The sequence below is a fragment of the Parasteatoda tepidariorum genome, chromosome 5 (genome assembly GCF_982258835.1).
Source record: "Parasteatoda tepidariorum strain Cologne lab strain chromosome 5, Ptep-v5.0, whole genome shotgun sequence".
Taxonomy (NCBI): domain Eukaryota; kingdom Metazoa; phylum Arthropoda; class Arachnida; order Araneae; family Theridiidae; genus Parasteatoda; species Parasteatoda tepidariorum.
The window spans coordinates 110,801,817-110,814,884 of NC_141759.1; the positions used below are offsets into that span (position 1 = coordinate 110,801,817).

The 13,068-nt window shown below is 32.7% G+C and overlaps 1 protein-coding gene across 3 annotated transcripts in view; it reads left to right on the forward strand.

Moving 5' to 3' along the window:
• LOC107439727 (Regulator of G-protein signaling 7) overlaps positions 1-13,068 on the forward strand; it is an 81,912-nt gene that overhangs the window by 50,264 nt on the left and 18,580 nt on the right. For all 3 annotated transcript variants that reach the window (XM_043054088.3, XM_043054089.3, XM_071184730.2), the window contains 7 exons: positions 953-1,004; positions 1,079-1,220; positions 1,572-1,653; positions 4,033-4,107; positions 4,939-5,028; positions 9,453-9,514; positions 12,426-12,539. In XM_043054088.3, the coding sequence (XP_042910022.2) occupies positions 953-1,004; positions 1,079-1,220; positions 1,572-1,653; positions 4,033-4,107; positions 4,939-5,028; positions 9,453-9,514; positions 12,426-12,539 (617 nt within the window). The remainder of the gene's footprint in view (positions 1-952; positions 1,005-1,078; positions 1,221-1,571; positions 1,654-4,032; positions 4,108-4,938; positions 5,029-9,452; positions 9,515-12,425; positions 12,540-13,068) is intronic.

Sequence of the window (13,068 nt, forward strand, 5' to 3'; positions counted from 1 at the left end):
AAAAAAAAAGCATTCTTATATAAATATTGCAATGCTATAGAATGATTTCGAAATGACTGTTATTGAAGTTAGAAAAAAAATCATTAAATTAGTAAGTTGTTATATCCTTATTTTGGTCCATTCGAAGTTTTAATGGGTAAAGAGAACACTATTTCTAAAAAGCTTCAAGCATGATCTCTCATGTCAACAGTTTTGTCATGCAAAATATTCCAAAACATTTGCTGCCACAAGAAACATTATTTGGGTGGGGATAGCCGGGTTGGTAGAGCGTTTGGCCCATGTCCAAGTGGTCGAGAGTTCGATCTCCGCCGGCCGACCGTGTACTAAATGGTAACTGGTGCACGTTAAATCTGTCGGCTCACAAAGTCCTCCATATTCCTATAAACAAATCATACCTCTGGGGTACTGAATTGGAGATGGATCATTCTCTGTTTCTGTGGACGAATGAATGGGTCTGTCCTATAAACGGGCAGTGACGTGTGTACGTGGCTGAAGTATTATTCTTGGCCATAGATGGCGCCTCTAAAAAACAGGAAACGCCCCCTCTGCCTTAAATTCACTTAGTATCACCAACAAGGTCTGCTGGTATTGGCAGTTGGCATTCGAAACAACAACAGAAACATTATTATATAAAGTTATATAGATTATTATAAACATAATCTTTAAAGAATTTGTATAGAAAAGTTTCCAAACTTTTGTTCGACATCTGTACTGCGACCCCGCAAATTCACTACCACTAAAAGATTTGATTAATGCAGCAGAAAAATAAGCATGCTTTTATTAAAAAAAAGTGTTAATGCCAAGAAACTGATCAAAAATAGTCGCCTCCTTTTGTTAGAAGACACTTAAAACGTTCACAAAAGTGAGTGATTCTTGTTTCACCTTTAATTTCAGACCAAAGTAATTATGTTGTTATTTACAAAACTGATTGGGTTTGTATTTACCATTTTAGACGCCGTACTTTTGGCCATCGAATTGCTGGGAACCTGAAAATACAGATTACGGTACGTTGAAAGTTGTATTATTATTATTAGGGGCCATATTATGAGTGTACTATAATCTTTTCATTCTGATTTAGCTGTTTATCTCTGCAAGCGCACCATGCAGAACAAGACGAGACTGGAATTAGCAGATTATGAAGCGGAGAACCTGGCCAGGTTGCAAAAGATGTTTTCTCGGAAATGGGAATTTATTTTCATGCAAGCTGAGGCTCAAGCAAAGTATTTATATTCATCATTATTTTATTAAATTTTATTGGCAAGTCTCAAATAATTATAGCATTCTTCTTTCTCTGAATAACATTTCTCAAACATTTATTTATAAACTCTATCCCAGTTCGAAAAGCAGCTGTCATTTATCTGGTTAACAGATTAATAAGCCGGCAAATTTGGGCTTGTGAGAAACTTCAATTTCGATTACGGTGCCGAAGAGCTGACCACTGCTGAACGAACTTGGCAAATGCTTTCAAAGCGTATATACATATTGATAATAGAGAGAAAAACGAATGATTTCGATAATTTTAAAAATATGACAGTTAATTGTTGAGTTTTATTATGTGCATTGTGTTTTAGGGTGGATAAAAAGAGAGATAAGCTGGAAAGGAAAGTCCTTGACAGCCAAGAGCGTGCCTTTTGGGATGTCCATCGACCAGTGGTGAGTGAAGATACTCCTTACATCAAACTTCAATCTTAGTTTTAAAAAAATCGAAAAATATTAGTTTCAAACTATCAGTTAAAACAGTTAACAGTAAACTTTGTTGATCGTTCATTAATATTTTAGAGAAGGGAAAAAAGAATCGCATTCGAATCATGGCGTATCACTATTTAATACATTCGGGACAGATTGCAAATAGTAATGGATTTCAGGATCATTTTTTTTATTAAAAAAACCAATAAAGTTTAATGTTTACTTTGAGCAGGGGATAGAGCGTTCGACTTCCAATGAGGTGAACCGAGGTTCGAATCCCGGCGATGGCTGGTCGATACAAATTCCGCATCCGGCTTCAGTGCTGACATGAAATATCCTCAGTGGTAGACGGATCGTATGTTAGGTTCCCTTGCCGTCAGGCTAACCGTGGGAGGTTTTCGTTATCTTCCTCTCCATGTAACGCAAATGGGGGTTAATTCCATCAAAAAGTCCCCTACAAAAGCAAATTTCTCCCAATACTTGATCTAGGAGTTCCCTTGTCTTCCGGATTGGATTCAAAATGACAAGGCTACAGAGTTGAACATGAGTCGACGTAAATCCAAAAACTGAGTCGGCTGTTCAACGGCGGATATAATAATATGATAACTTTATTAAAAATGTATTTGCTAGAAGCAAAAAGAAAAAAAAAACCTTTCTCCACCATAACAAAAAGGTAAGTAGTATGAATTAATTTGAAATTATATGCTTGTAAACTCTTAAAAACCGAAACGAAACGGTAAACAATGCACCAAAATCAATACACTTAATTTAAACGTAAGTATGATATCACTTTTATCATGACTCTTTTTAAATCAATGAAAAGATATTAATTTCAGCCTCTTCAACAAAAAATGGGTTAAGGTACGTGGATTTAAAATCATCAAAACATGTTCGATTGCTACAGGAGTGAGGAAGTAGGCGAAATGCATTTCTTAAGAACACTTTCAAATGTTATTCGGATATTAAGCAGGATTTGATGTTTTAATCTCTAATTTCCTCAGGTTAGGTTTCGAAAGCATTTTTATTTTTTATTCGTTTGAATATTAATTAGTAACCCATGTTGTATATATTTATACGAGGGTTGTTTTTTAAGTAAGGGCCGTTTTGTTGTGAACACTAATAGGCGACGCATGCGTCACAACTAGTGCTGTGTCGTGTCCCAGCATCCCTTGGGAACAACTGTGCTTAGTTGCAACTGCTTAAGTAAACTGTACTGTCAGTTCTGTGTCTTTAAAATATTCAAATTTAACAAATTGCTCGACACACACACAAAATACGGTCAGTGATGTGATTTTAATCGGCAAAAGTCTGCTGCATGCATTCACTTACGAAAAAAAAGATACGATTTGTGAAGCAGCAAAATTCCTTACCATGCTGACAAGGAATTTTGCTACTCTATGACAATGACTCTATCCGCAGCTCAGATTCCAGCTTTATTGGACACTTTTTGGTTGGGAAGTTTTAAAACATCCCTCTCTACAGCTCAGACCTCGCGCCGAGTGATTTTTCCTGTTTTCCGATATTTCAAACGTCATTTTGGTGGTCACCATTACCATCACTAGAGAAATTACCCCCTCGTATATATATATATATATATATATATATATATATATATATATATATATATATATATATATATATATATATATATATATATATATATATATATATATATATATATATATATATATATATATATATATATATATATATATATATATATATATATATATATATATATAATACATACGAATTCTTTGCGCATTCGCTTTGCAACATTTTTTCCAATCTGATCTCTCGAGTAGTTAGGCTGTTATCAAATTATCTTACTTTTGAATCCCTGCAAGCTAATATAAAAAGAATTGTATCACTTACTGTGGCGGGGATAGCCTGGTTAGTAAGGAGCTGGACTCACGTTTATAAGAACGGGAATTCGAATCCAGCCGGCCGAAGACTTCCCGTGTAGTAAATGTTGACTAGTGCACGCTAAACCGGTCGGGTCACAAAGTCCTCCATGCCCCCATAACAAATCAATACCTTTGAGGGTACTGAATTGGAGATGGATCGTTCTCTAGTTCAGGTCAAAATTACGATCTATGGACGAATGAATTTTTATGCCCTATAAACGGGTGTGACGTGTGGGTGTGGCAAAAGTCGAATTCTTTGCCATAGACGGTGGCTTTAGAAAACAAGAACAATCGCTCTGCCTTAATGACCGACGAGCACAACAACTACATGCTGTTCTACGTACAAGATTCTACGTATGTTTGTTATATTATAATATTTTGAGAATTCCACACGTTACTGTTAATTTAAATTGAATCTAAAATATTTTCTCTTTTGCAGCCAGGTTGCGTCAATACAACGGAAATGGACATCAAGAAAGCGTGCCGAATGAACAAACCAATCAAAAGTGCCAAGGTATGATTCTGAACTGATATACCCCACCTTCATTTCATCATAGTCCAAAAATAAATGTAAAACATTTCAAATGGAAATTAATATATCAGTCGTTTCGCACGTTCTTTGAAATTAAGAATTTATTTTACTATTTAAAAACTATTATTTAAGAACTATTTATAAGAATTATTTAAGAACTATGTTACGATTGAACTCTTAACTTATAATTAGGTTTATTACTTTTGGAGGCTGTGCAAACCGAACTTGTGCCCCTTTCGCTCAAAAAAAGAAGAAAAAAAAGAGATTACTTACTTTATAATTAGATATTTTGACATCAATAAGGGTCTTTATTATAGCGAAATTCTTACTAAAGACCTTATAGAGGAATACGTTTTCTGAGCAACAATTTTGACGCTTATGGATCTATGTTAACAATGGAATAAAAAAAAGTACTAAATTTAGATTACAGTATTTCTTGGCATGCTTTCTTTTCAACTGAAGTGGTAGCTAAATTGAGAAACTATTTAAAGATTGAGCTATAATTATCACTCAATTCGCAATGATCACAGATATGAAGGATGGTCGTTGTAAGGGTTTCATTCACGGTGGCAACTTAAATTCCACTCAGCTTCAGGTAGACGGTTACCGACTTGTCTGGAAGTAAAGGAGTCTGATGCGCAATTCTAATCTAAGGGAATGAGTCATTATACAGTTGATTTCGAAATAGTTAAACCTCCATGTTTCCTTTGGCCGACAACAGGCTGTTGGAGAAATTCTACTCTTATCGGTTTAAGCTCTTTCTTTTTGTGATTTAATGATGATACAGAATGACAATTGTTTTTTTTCCCCCAGCATTTCCAGAGTGCGGTGGGAGGGGGCCGCATCAGTCCAAGTGTATCAGAAACAGATCTCAACAGCCCTCAAGACACAATCAAAGTAGAGGTGAGTCATCTTTCATACTTACAGTCCGTCTCTATCTCTAATATAGTCTATTATTTCACGGTGCAATCCGTGCCTATCTCTAATATAGTCTATTATTTCACGGTGCAATCCGTGCCTAACTATAATATAGTCTATTATTTCACGGTGCAATCCGTGCTTATGTATAATATAATCTATTATTTCACGGTGCAATCCGTGCCTATCTCTAATATAGTCTATTATTTCACGGTGCAATCCGTGCCTAACTATAATATAGTCTATTATTTCACGGTGCAATCCGTGCTTATGTATAATATAGTCTATTATTTCACGGTGCAATCCGTGCCTAACTATAATATAGTCTATTATTTCACGGTGCAATCCGTGCCTAACTATAATATAGTCTATTATTTCACGGTGCAATCCGTGCCTAACTATAATATAGTCTATTATTTCACGGCGCAATCCGTGCCTAACTATAATATAGTCTATTATTTCACGGTGCAATCCGTGCCTAACTATAATATAGTCTATTATTTCACGGTGCAATCCGTGCCTAACTATAATATAGTCTATTATTTCACGGTGCAATCTGTGACTATCTGTAATATAGTCTATTATTTCACGGTGCAATCTGTGACTATCTATAATATAGTCTATCATTTCACGGTGCAATCCGTGTTTATCTATAATATAGTCTATAACTCGTATTTCACGGTGCAATCCGTGTTTCTGTAATATTATAATTCAACAATTTTATTCTATAGTCCATGTGTCTCTGTATTATTATTGTCTACAATAGCACTTTGAAATCCGCGTCTATCTATAAAACTGTATAATGAAAGAAATCATTGGGTAATACAACGGGGGGTTTTGCGACCATGTACACATACAGTATTTCAGCAACGATTTCACCATTTTAGCGCTTTAAAACGCAATTAGAAATATATGCATACATGCTTACAGATTATGCCACATTGTGGGCCCCCTAATTTGCACATGATTATTTTCTTTTCTATGGTACTATAGTATGTCATGATATAATACTTGACCGAGATTGAATCTTATAGCTTTATATTATAGGGAGATATGGAGCCATATATGTTTATAAGCTACAATTTCTACATTTTAACGCTATTTTACGCTTTGAAATATGAGCAATTCTACAAGTAAACGCCAATTAGGCGGCCAAAAAAAAATTTAAAAAATTTTGGGGGGCACACTATTTCTACATGAATTTTCTTCTTTTTTAAACCCTAAAAAGGAAAGAAAAAATCGTGAACATGAAATTTTTTCTTTGTGACATACTTTAAATGTGACATACTCTTTCTGACATACTCAGATAAATCTGAGCCATTTACTCAGATAAAACGATTTTTACATAAATATAATATTATTATACTCTTAAAATGTATTTATAGAGATTTCATACTATAATATTATATTTTAGTATAAAAATTGGCGTTTATTTATAGAATTGCTCATATCGTCGCTTTGAAACTAAACCGTGGTAACTCAAAAAAGCAAGTTTTTCAGGAGAGCAATTTCTAACTTTCCGCTCTAATGCTGATCGCGCCAATGCGATAACGATTTATCTGCTCTCTAAATTAATTTTATGGAACTATGAAGATAACACTTTGTTTCTCTAAAATGGTGATTTTTTTTTTACACAAAATGACCCAAATATCTCATTTTTCGATTTACTACGGTTAGTTTCAAAGCGACGATTTGAGCAATTCTACAAATAAACGCAAATTAGGCGGCCAAACAGAAAATAAATGTTGTTTTTTTTTTGGGGGGGGGCATGCTATTTCTACAGGAATTTTCTTTTTTTTTTGTACCCTGAAAAAGCAAGAAAAATATTAAACATGAAATTTTTTCTTTGTGACATACTTTAAATGACAAAATACCAATTTTAAATTTTTCCCGATTTTCTCAATTTAGGAACTTTGATTAAATTTTTTTATTTTTGTTTTTTATACTAAAATATATCTTATAGTACGAAATCTCTGTAAATACATGTTAGAGAGACATTATAATAATATTATATTTATGTAAAAATCGTTTTATCTGAATAAATGGCTCAGATTTATCTGAGTATGCCAGAAAGAGTACGTCACATTTAAAGTATGTCACAAAGAAAAAATTCCATGTTCACGATTTTTTCTTGCCTTTTTAGGGTGTAAAGAAGAAGAAAATTCATGTAGAAATAATGTGCCCCCCCCCCCCCCAAATTTTTTTTTTTTTTTTGGCCGCCTAATTGGCGTTTATTTGTGGAATTGCTCATATATACATACATACTTAAATAGTGTGCCACATTATTTGCCCCGTAATTTGTCTATAACAAATTCCTTTGGCATGGTACTATAGTATGTTGTAATATAATACCTGACTGAGCTTTAAAACTCAATTGGAAATATATACATATGTTCTATCTTCTATGATTTTCTTCTGCCTAGTCCATATATAACTGTAAAATTGTAATCTTCATGTCTATAATATTTTTAAAAACCACGTTTTTGTAGTGGAGAATAATAATTAAAAAAATTTGAAAAACGAAAAACGTGGGGCGCATGAAATACATAACAGTAATGTTATATTAGTGTGTGTTTGTGTGCTCTTGAGAATATGTGTATGTATATCTGCAATTGTATCTGAATGTGGATGTGGAATATGTTTGTGTACATGAATATGTATGTGGATGTATATGTGGCTGTGCATGTGTATGAGTAAGAAAATGTGTATATGTATGTGTATATATACTATTATGTATTTCATGCGGCCCACGTTTTTCGTTTTTCAATTTTTTTTAATTATTATTCTCCACTACAAAAACGTGGTTTTTAAAAATATTATTTTTTATTTTGATTTTTTTTATTTTGAATTTTTTTTATTTTAAATTATAATTTTTTTTAAATATTTTTTAAAAATTATTACTTTTCAATTATTATTCTTCACTACAAAAAACGTGGTTTTTAAAAATATAAATTTTTATTTAGATTATTTTTCTTAGTCAAGAGTAGTCAAGACTACTACAAGACCACTACTAAAATAATAGAACTTTCATTTTAAATTAGGGTTACAAAAATCTTTATAGGAAAACAATACCTTTGCGACTTTCATTAGTTTTATGCTGATGACAACCAAAACAATCTGGAAATGAATGAGGAAAAACTGGATCCTACCACGTGATTTTTCAGCCAATAAAAATACTCCGACAATAAAAATCTTTTCACCTGACATTTAATACTAATTTGAAATAATGGAATAGACAACAAAAGACAATCTCGAAAATATTTTTTTTTAATTTTAATTTTATTTTACTTTGTATGCCTTTTTTCTCTTCATTTTCATGCATTGTCATCCAATTCTGAACTATGTGCCAAATTTGAAGTTTGTAGCTAGTCGGGAAGTTAGTTTAAAATCGATTACAAAATTCCACCCGGACAGACATACACGAAGGCAAGTTTATATAAACGTGGTAAAATGAATGTGTAGCCAGTATTCTAAGTGAAATATTATAGCCTATATTCTATTATATCTATACTCTATTATAGCCTATACTCTATTATATCTAAAAGATTGCGGCCTATAATTTCAATGTGCATTCTAAGTCTAACTGAAATTACATAGTTTATAATTTCATTCTACTTAGTCCATGTATAGCAGAGAAATTATACTCTATAAACTTAATATCTATAAAATTGATTTGTAGACCAAGTCTAATGATAATATAGTTAATATTTTCACTCTATAGTTCATTTCTATAGTAAGATTGCCGTTTCTCTCTGCAGTTTGTGTCTATAATTTCACTCCGTAGCCCTAGTCTATCTGCAAGATTGGCTTCTCATTCTGCAGTCCATGTCTATCTGTTATATTATAGTCTATAATACACTCATTTCTATCTGTATTACAATATATTATTTTCCTCAGCAGTCTGTGTATATTTGTGATATTTCAGTTAACAATTGTACTCTGAAGTTATCTGTAGTATTACAGTCCATTATATCAATTTACAGTCCATGTCTGTCTGTAAGATTATATCCTATAATTTCAATGTTCATTCCGTGTCTAGCTGAAATTATATAGTCTATGATTTAACTGTGCTTAGTCCATAATATTATAGTCCATAATCTTAATGTGTAGCTCGTATATAACTGTAATGTAATTAGTCTGGCGAATTCGAATTTCTTGAAACTTCTTTGTAACCTTAATTTTAGATATATTCTAAAATTAAGCATTGATTTCAAAAAGTTTTGTCCCATTTTCAATGAAGTCATAACTGATATATATCTAAAATAAAATCGTTTTTCGTTTTATTTTACCATTAACTTATAAAAGAAATAATTAATTGACACTGTGTAATTGAATTCAAATTTTTATACGGAAAATACTCAGTTTGTCATAAAATGGTTCTAATTTCAATTTGTTTTTTTCTTCTCCAGATCCAATCCCTCAAGCATCGGTTGAATCGAAGAAATGTTAAAGTGTCGAAAGTGGCAGACTTGTAAGTTTTTTTTAATTAAATTGTTAATATATACTTGAACTATTTGAACACACGTGATGTCAATTTCCTCTCTCGATTGTTGGTAATGAGTAGAGCCCGGATTTTGATGACCTAAAAAATCTCAACTAATGCCCTTAAAAAGTGCAAAAAATGCCCTTAAAAAGGGCCAAAAATGCTCTTAAAATGCAAAAATTGCGCAAAAAATGCCTTAAATAAAGTAAAAATATTGAATTAAAAATTTTTTCGGTCTTTTAAAATTATTATGAGTCATTTAAAAAATATAAAGCAATGCAATACTTGTTCTACGTTCATTAAAGTTTAAAAAATATGTTTTATATCCTAAAATAACAAAAAAAGGAAAATATATTGACACCAAAATATTTTTATTTTGTATAGAAACTTTAATGGATATAACAACTTCCATCTCATATTACTAAATATCAGAATTACATTGGATTATTAAATGTTTTTTGATAATTTGAAATGTAAGCGAGCGTCTCTTGTCTGAAAGTAAATTTTCATTCCTGCAGAAGCTTCTTTCAACGTCTACTGATGTTATAGGTGCGTACTTGAAAAAGACAATCTCACTTACTTCGGCCGAAGACTCCCCGTGTAGTAAATGGTGACTGATGCACGTTAAATCTGTCGAGTCACAAATTCCTCCATGTTCCCACAACAAATCAATACCTCTGGGGGTACTGATCCAGGAGTTTCCTTGTCTTCTGGATTGGTTCAAAATTACAAGGCTACGGAGCTGAACGTAAGTAGTCGTAAACCCATGAAATTGGGTCGGCTGTTCAACGACGGTTATAAAATAAAATAAAATCTCACTTACTTGGGGCCGGGATAGCCTGGTCGGTAGGGCGCTGGGCCCATATCCGAGAGGTCGTGGGTTCGATCCTCGCCGGCTGAAGACTCCCCGTGTAGTAAATGGGGACTGATGCACGTTAAATCTGTCGAGTCTCAAAGTCCTCCATGTTCCCACAACAAATCAATACCTCTGGGGGTACTGATCTAGGAGTTTCCTTGTCTTCTGGATTGGTTCAAAATTACAAGGCTACGGAGTTGAACGTAAGTAGTCGTAAACCCATGAAATTGGGTCGGCTGTTCAACGACGGTTATAAAATAAAAATAAAATCTCACTTACTTACAATTCTTCTTCAATTTGAAAAGATTTTGTTTCACCTGTTAATATTCTATAGATTTTCTTCATTGTTTGGAAGCCAGTGTAATAATGAAAATTGATAAAAAAAATAGTAAAAATTGGAAAAAATTAACAAAAAACATTAAAAAATGCATGAAAATGCAAAATACGCCCCAAAATTTAAAGAAAAATGCCCTATAAATCTAAAAAAATGCTCTAAAAGACAAAAAAATGTCCAAAAATGCATAAAAATGCAAATGTCATCAAAATCCGGGCCTTAGTAATGAGCAATACTATATTGCTCAATAAATTCAATTCAATTTTTGGAGTTGTATTTTTATCTATCAAGGAAGCTCTGCTTTTATTTAATTCCTACCATTAGTTCACACTCTCTATTTATAATCTCTTGTTCAATCGTTAATAAAATACTTTTTATTCTTCCACTGAAGTTCAAATACCTTTTTTTTTAAACTTGTAAAAATTTGGAAAAAATGGAACAGGCATTGCGAAAATTAAACGGAATGATATGATGTATGTCATGAAAATTTAGATAGTAACTAAACATCTATATTATATAAAACGTCTACGTATGTATGTATCAATAAAACCGATGATATTTCTTTTCTCGCGCTGGCAACAGTTTTCATTTTTAATTGGGTATAATATAGCCTACGTCACAGGTTGTGTTGTTCCTACTAAATTTAACCCATGAACGGCATTTTCTGCGAGCCTAACTTCAAGCCACAAATAAACAAACGAAGTGTTCGATCGTTTAAATAGCTGCTCGCCAGATTTTATTGCATTATAAAGAAAAGTTATTGAAACTAAATAAACAACAACAACTAAAACAAATAACAACAACTACTAATAACAATAACTAAGTAAACAACAACTAAATTCCATTCGTTTAGCATTGCGTCATATGTTGTTCCTACTAAATCGAAGTAGTTGTGTTTTTTTCATATTATACCCAATTGATAGGCTTCGGCGCGCAAGAGCACGTAGTGAGCATCATATGGCTAATCCATGTTATATAAAACGCTAATACGTTTTAATTGATAGGCTTCGGCGCGCAAGAGCACGTAGTGAGCATAATATGTCTAATCGGGTGAATTCTCACCGAATTATCAAAAAAAATTCTCACAAAATTATCTTCATCGAAGCCGATGCTTTTCATCCGGCGTTCAGTACTATTTCATATTGTTTTACAACACATGGTTTTAGCCCTCTGGTGGGAAAGACTTTAAAACAAAACTTACAACAGTTATTTTTCTCAACAACTGAAATTTAGAATAGAGTGATTAAGAAAAATATGTGAACTGTTTGCAATTTCAAATTAATATTGAAATGCACATGTTTAGAATTTTCTACAGTGAAAAGTTTTCGGAACTTCAGTGTTCAAAAAAGTATACAAAAGCTAGACGTTAAGAACGTATCCAATGAGCGAGCATCGGATTGCGAAGCAATCCGAAATGAACTGCGAAAGCATTTCCGGGGGTTGGCGAGTACCAGCGAGCACGGGGCGAAGCCTCCTAGTAGCAATTTAATTCCGGATTATGCCTAAACTAATTTCAGTAGCGCGACACCCCATGGAGGGCCAGAGGCTACTGTATCCTTCCCAGTTTTCTTGTATTCTACCCAGCTTTCTTCTCATCTTAGCAATAAAAGGCTGAGAATGAAACTCAGTCAACGCTCCTGATTATGTAACAACATAATCTTTTGGCAGGTTTGATCTTTGGAATAAGTATTGATTTTGTTTTGTTTCAGGTATATCAATTTTTTCGAACAATATCAGGAGTACGACGCCTTCCTCGTTCCTCCAGAACCTTCCAATCCATGGATTTCCGACAGTGTCGAATTCTGGGAGTTAGAAAAACAAACGTAAGCATGTTTTTTTTCTTCCTTCCCTAAAAAATAACTTTTAAACTTACTTGGTCACCTCTATAATTCGTAAATAAAATTATACATAAAAAAATCTCTATGAGAAATTTACTTAGTTTTAAGTGGTAGGTAAATCAAGAAAATTTCCTCATGCTTTGACCGGGTTGGGTAGCGTTTTTAAAAAATGCTTATTTTTGATTTACATTTTTTAAAAGCTCTTAAAGGTAATATTTTTTATTCGGGGTTTGTAAAAAAGTGCTTAATTTTCTATCGTTTGAAAAGAGATTTTTTTTCTTTGCCGTGTAGATTCTCGTTCTAAATTACCAAAAAAATTCATGATTTTCACAATTTTCTTTGCAATATTTATCAAAACCGATTATTTTATCATGATTATGTGATTGTTTTAGAATTTTATTGATTTCATATTTACAAATTGAGAACTTTAAACGAAAAAAGAAATTTGTTTTTTACTGCATTGAACCTAATTATGATTTTTGTTTTTGGAAAGTGATTAAAAATATTTTTGAGT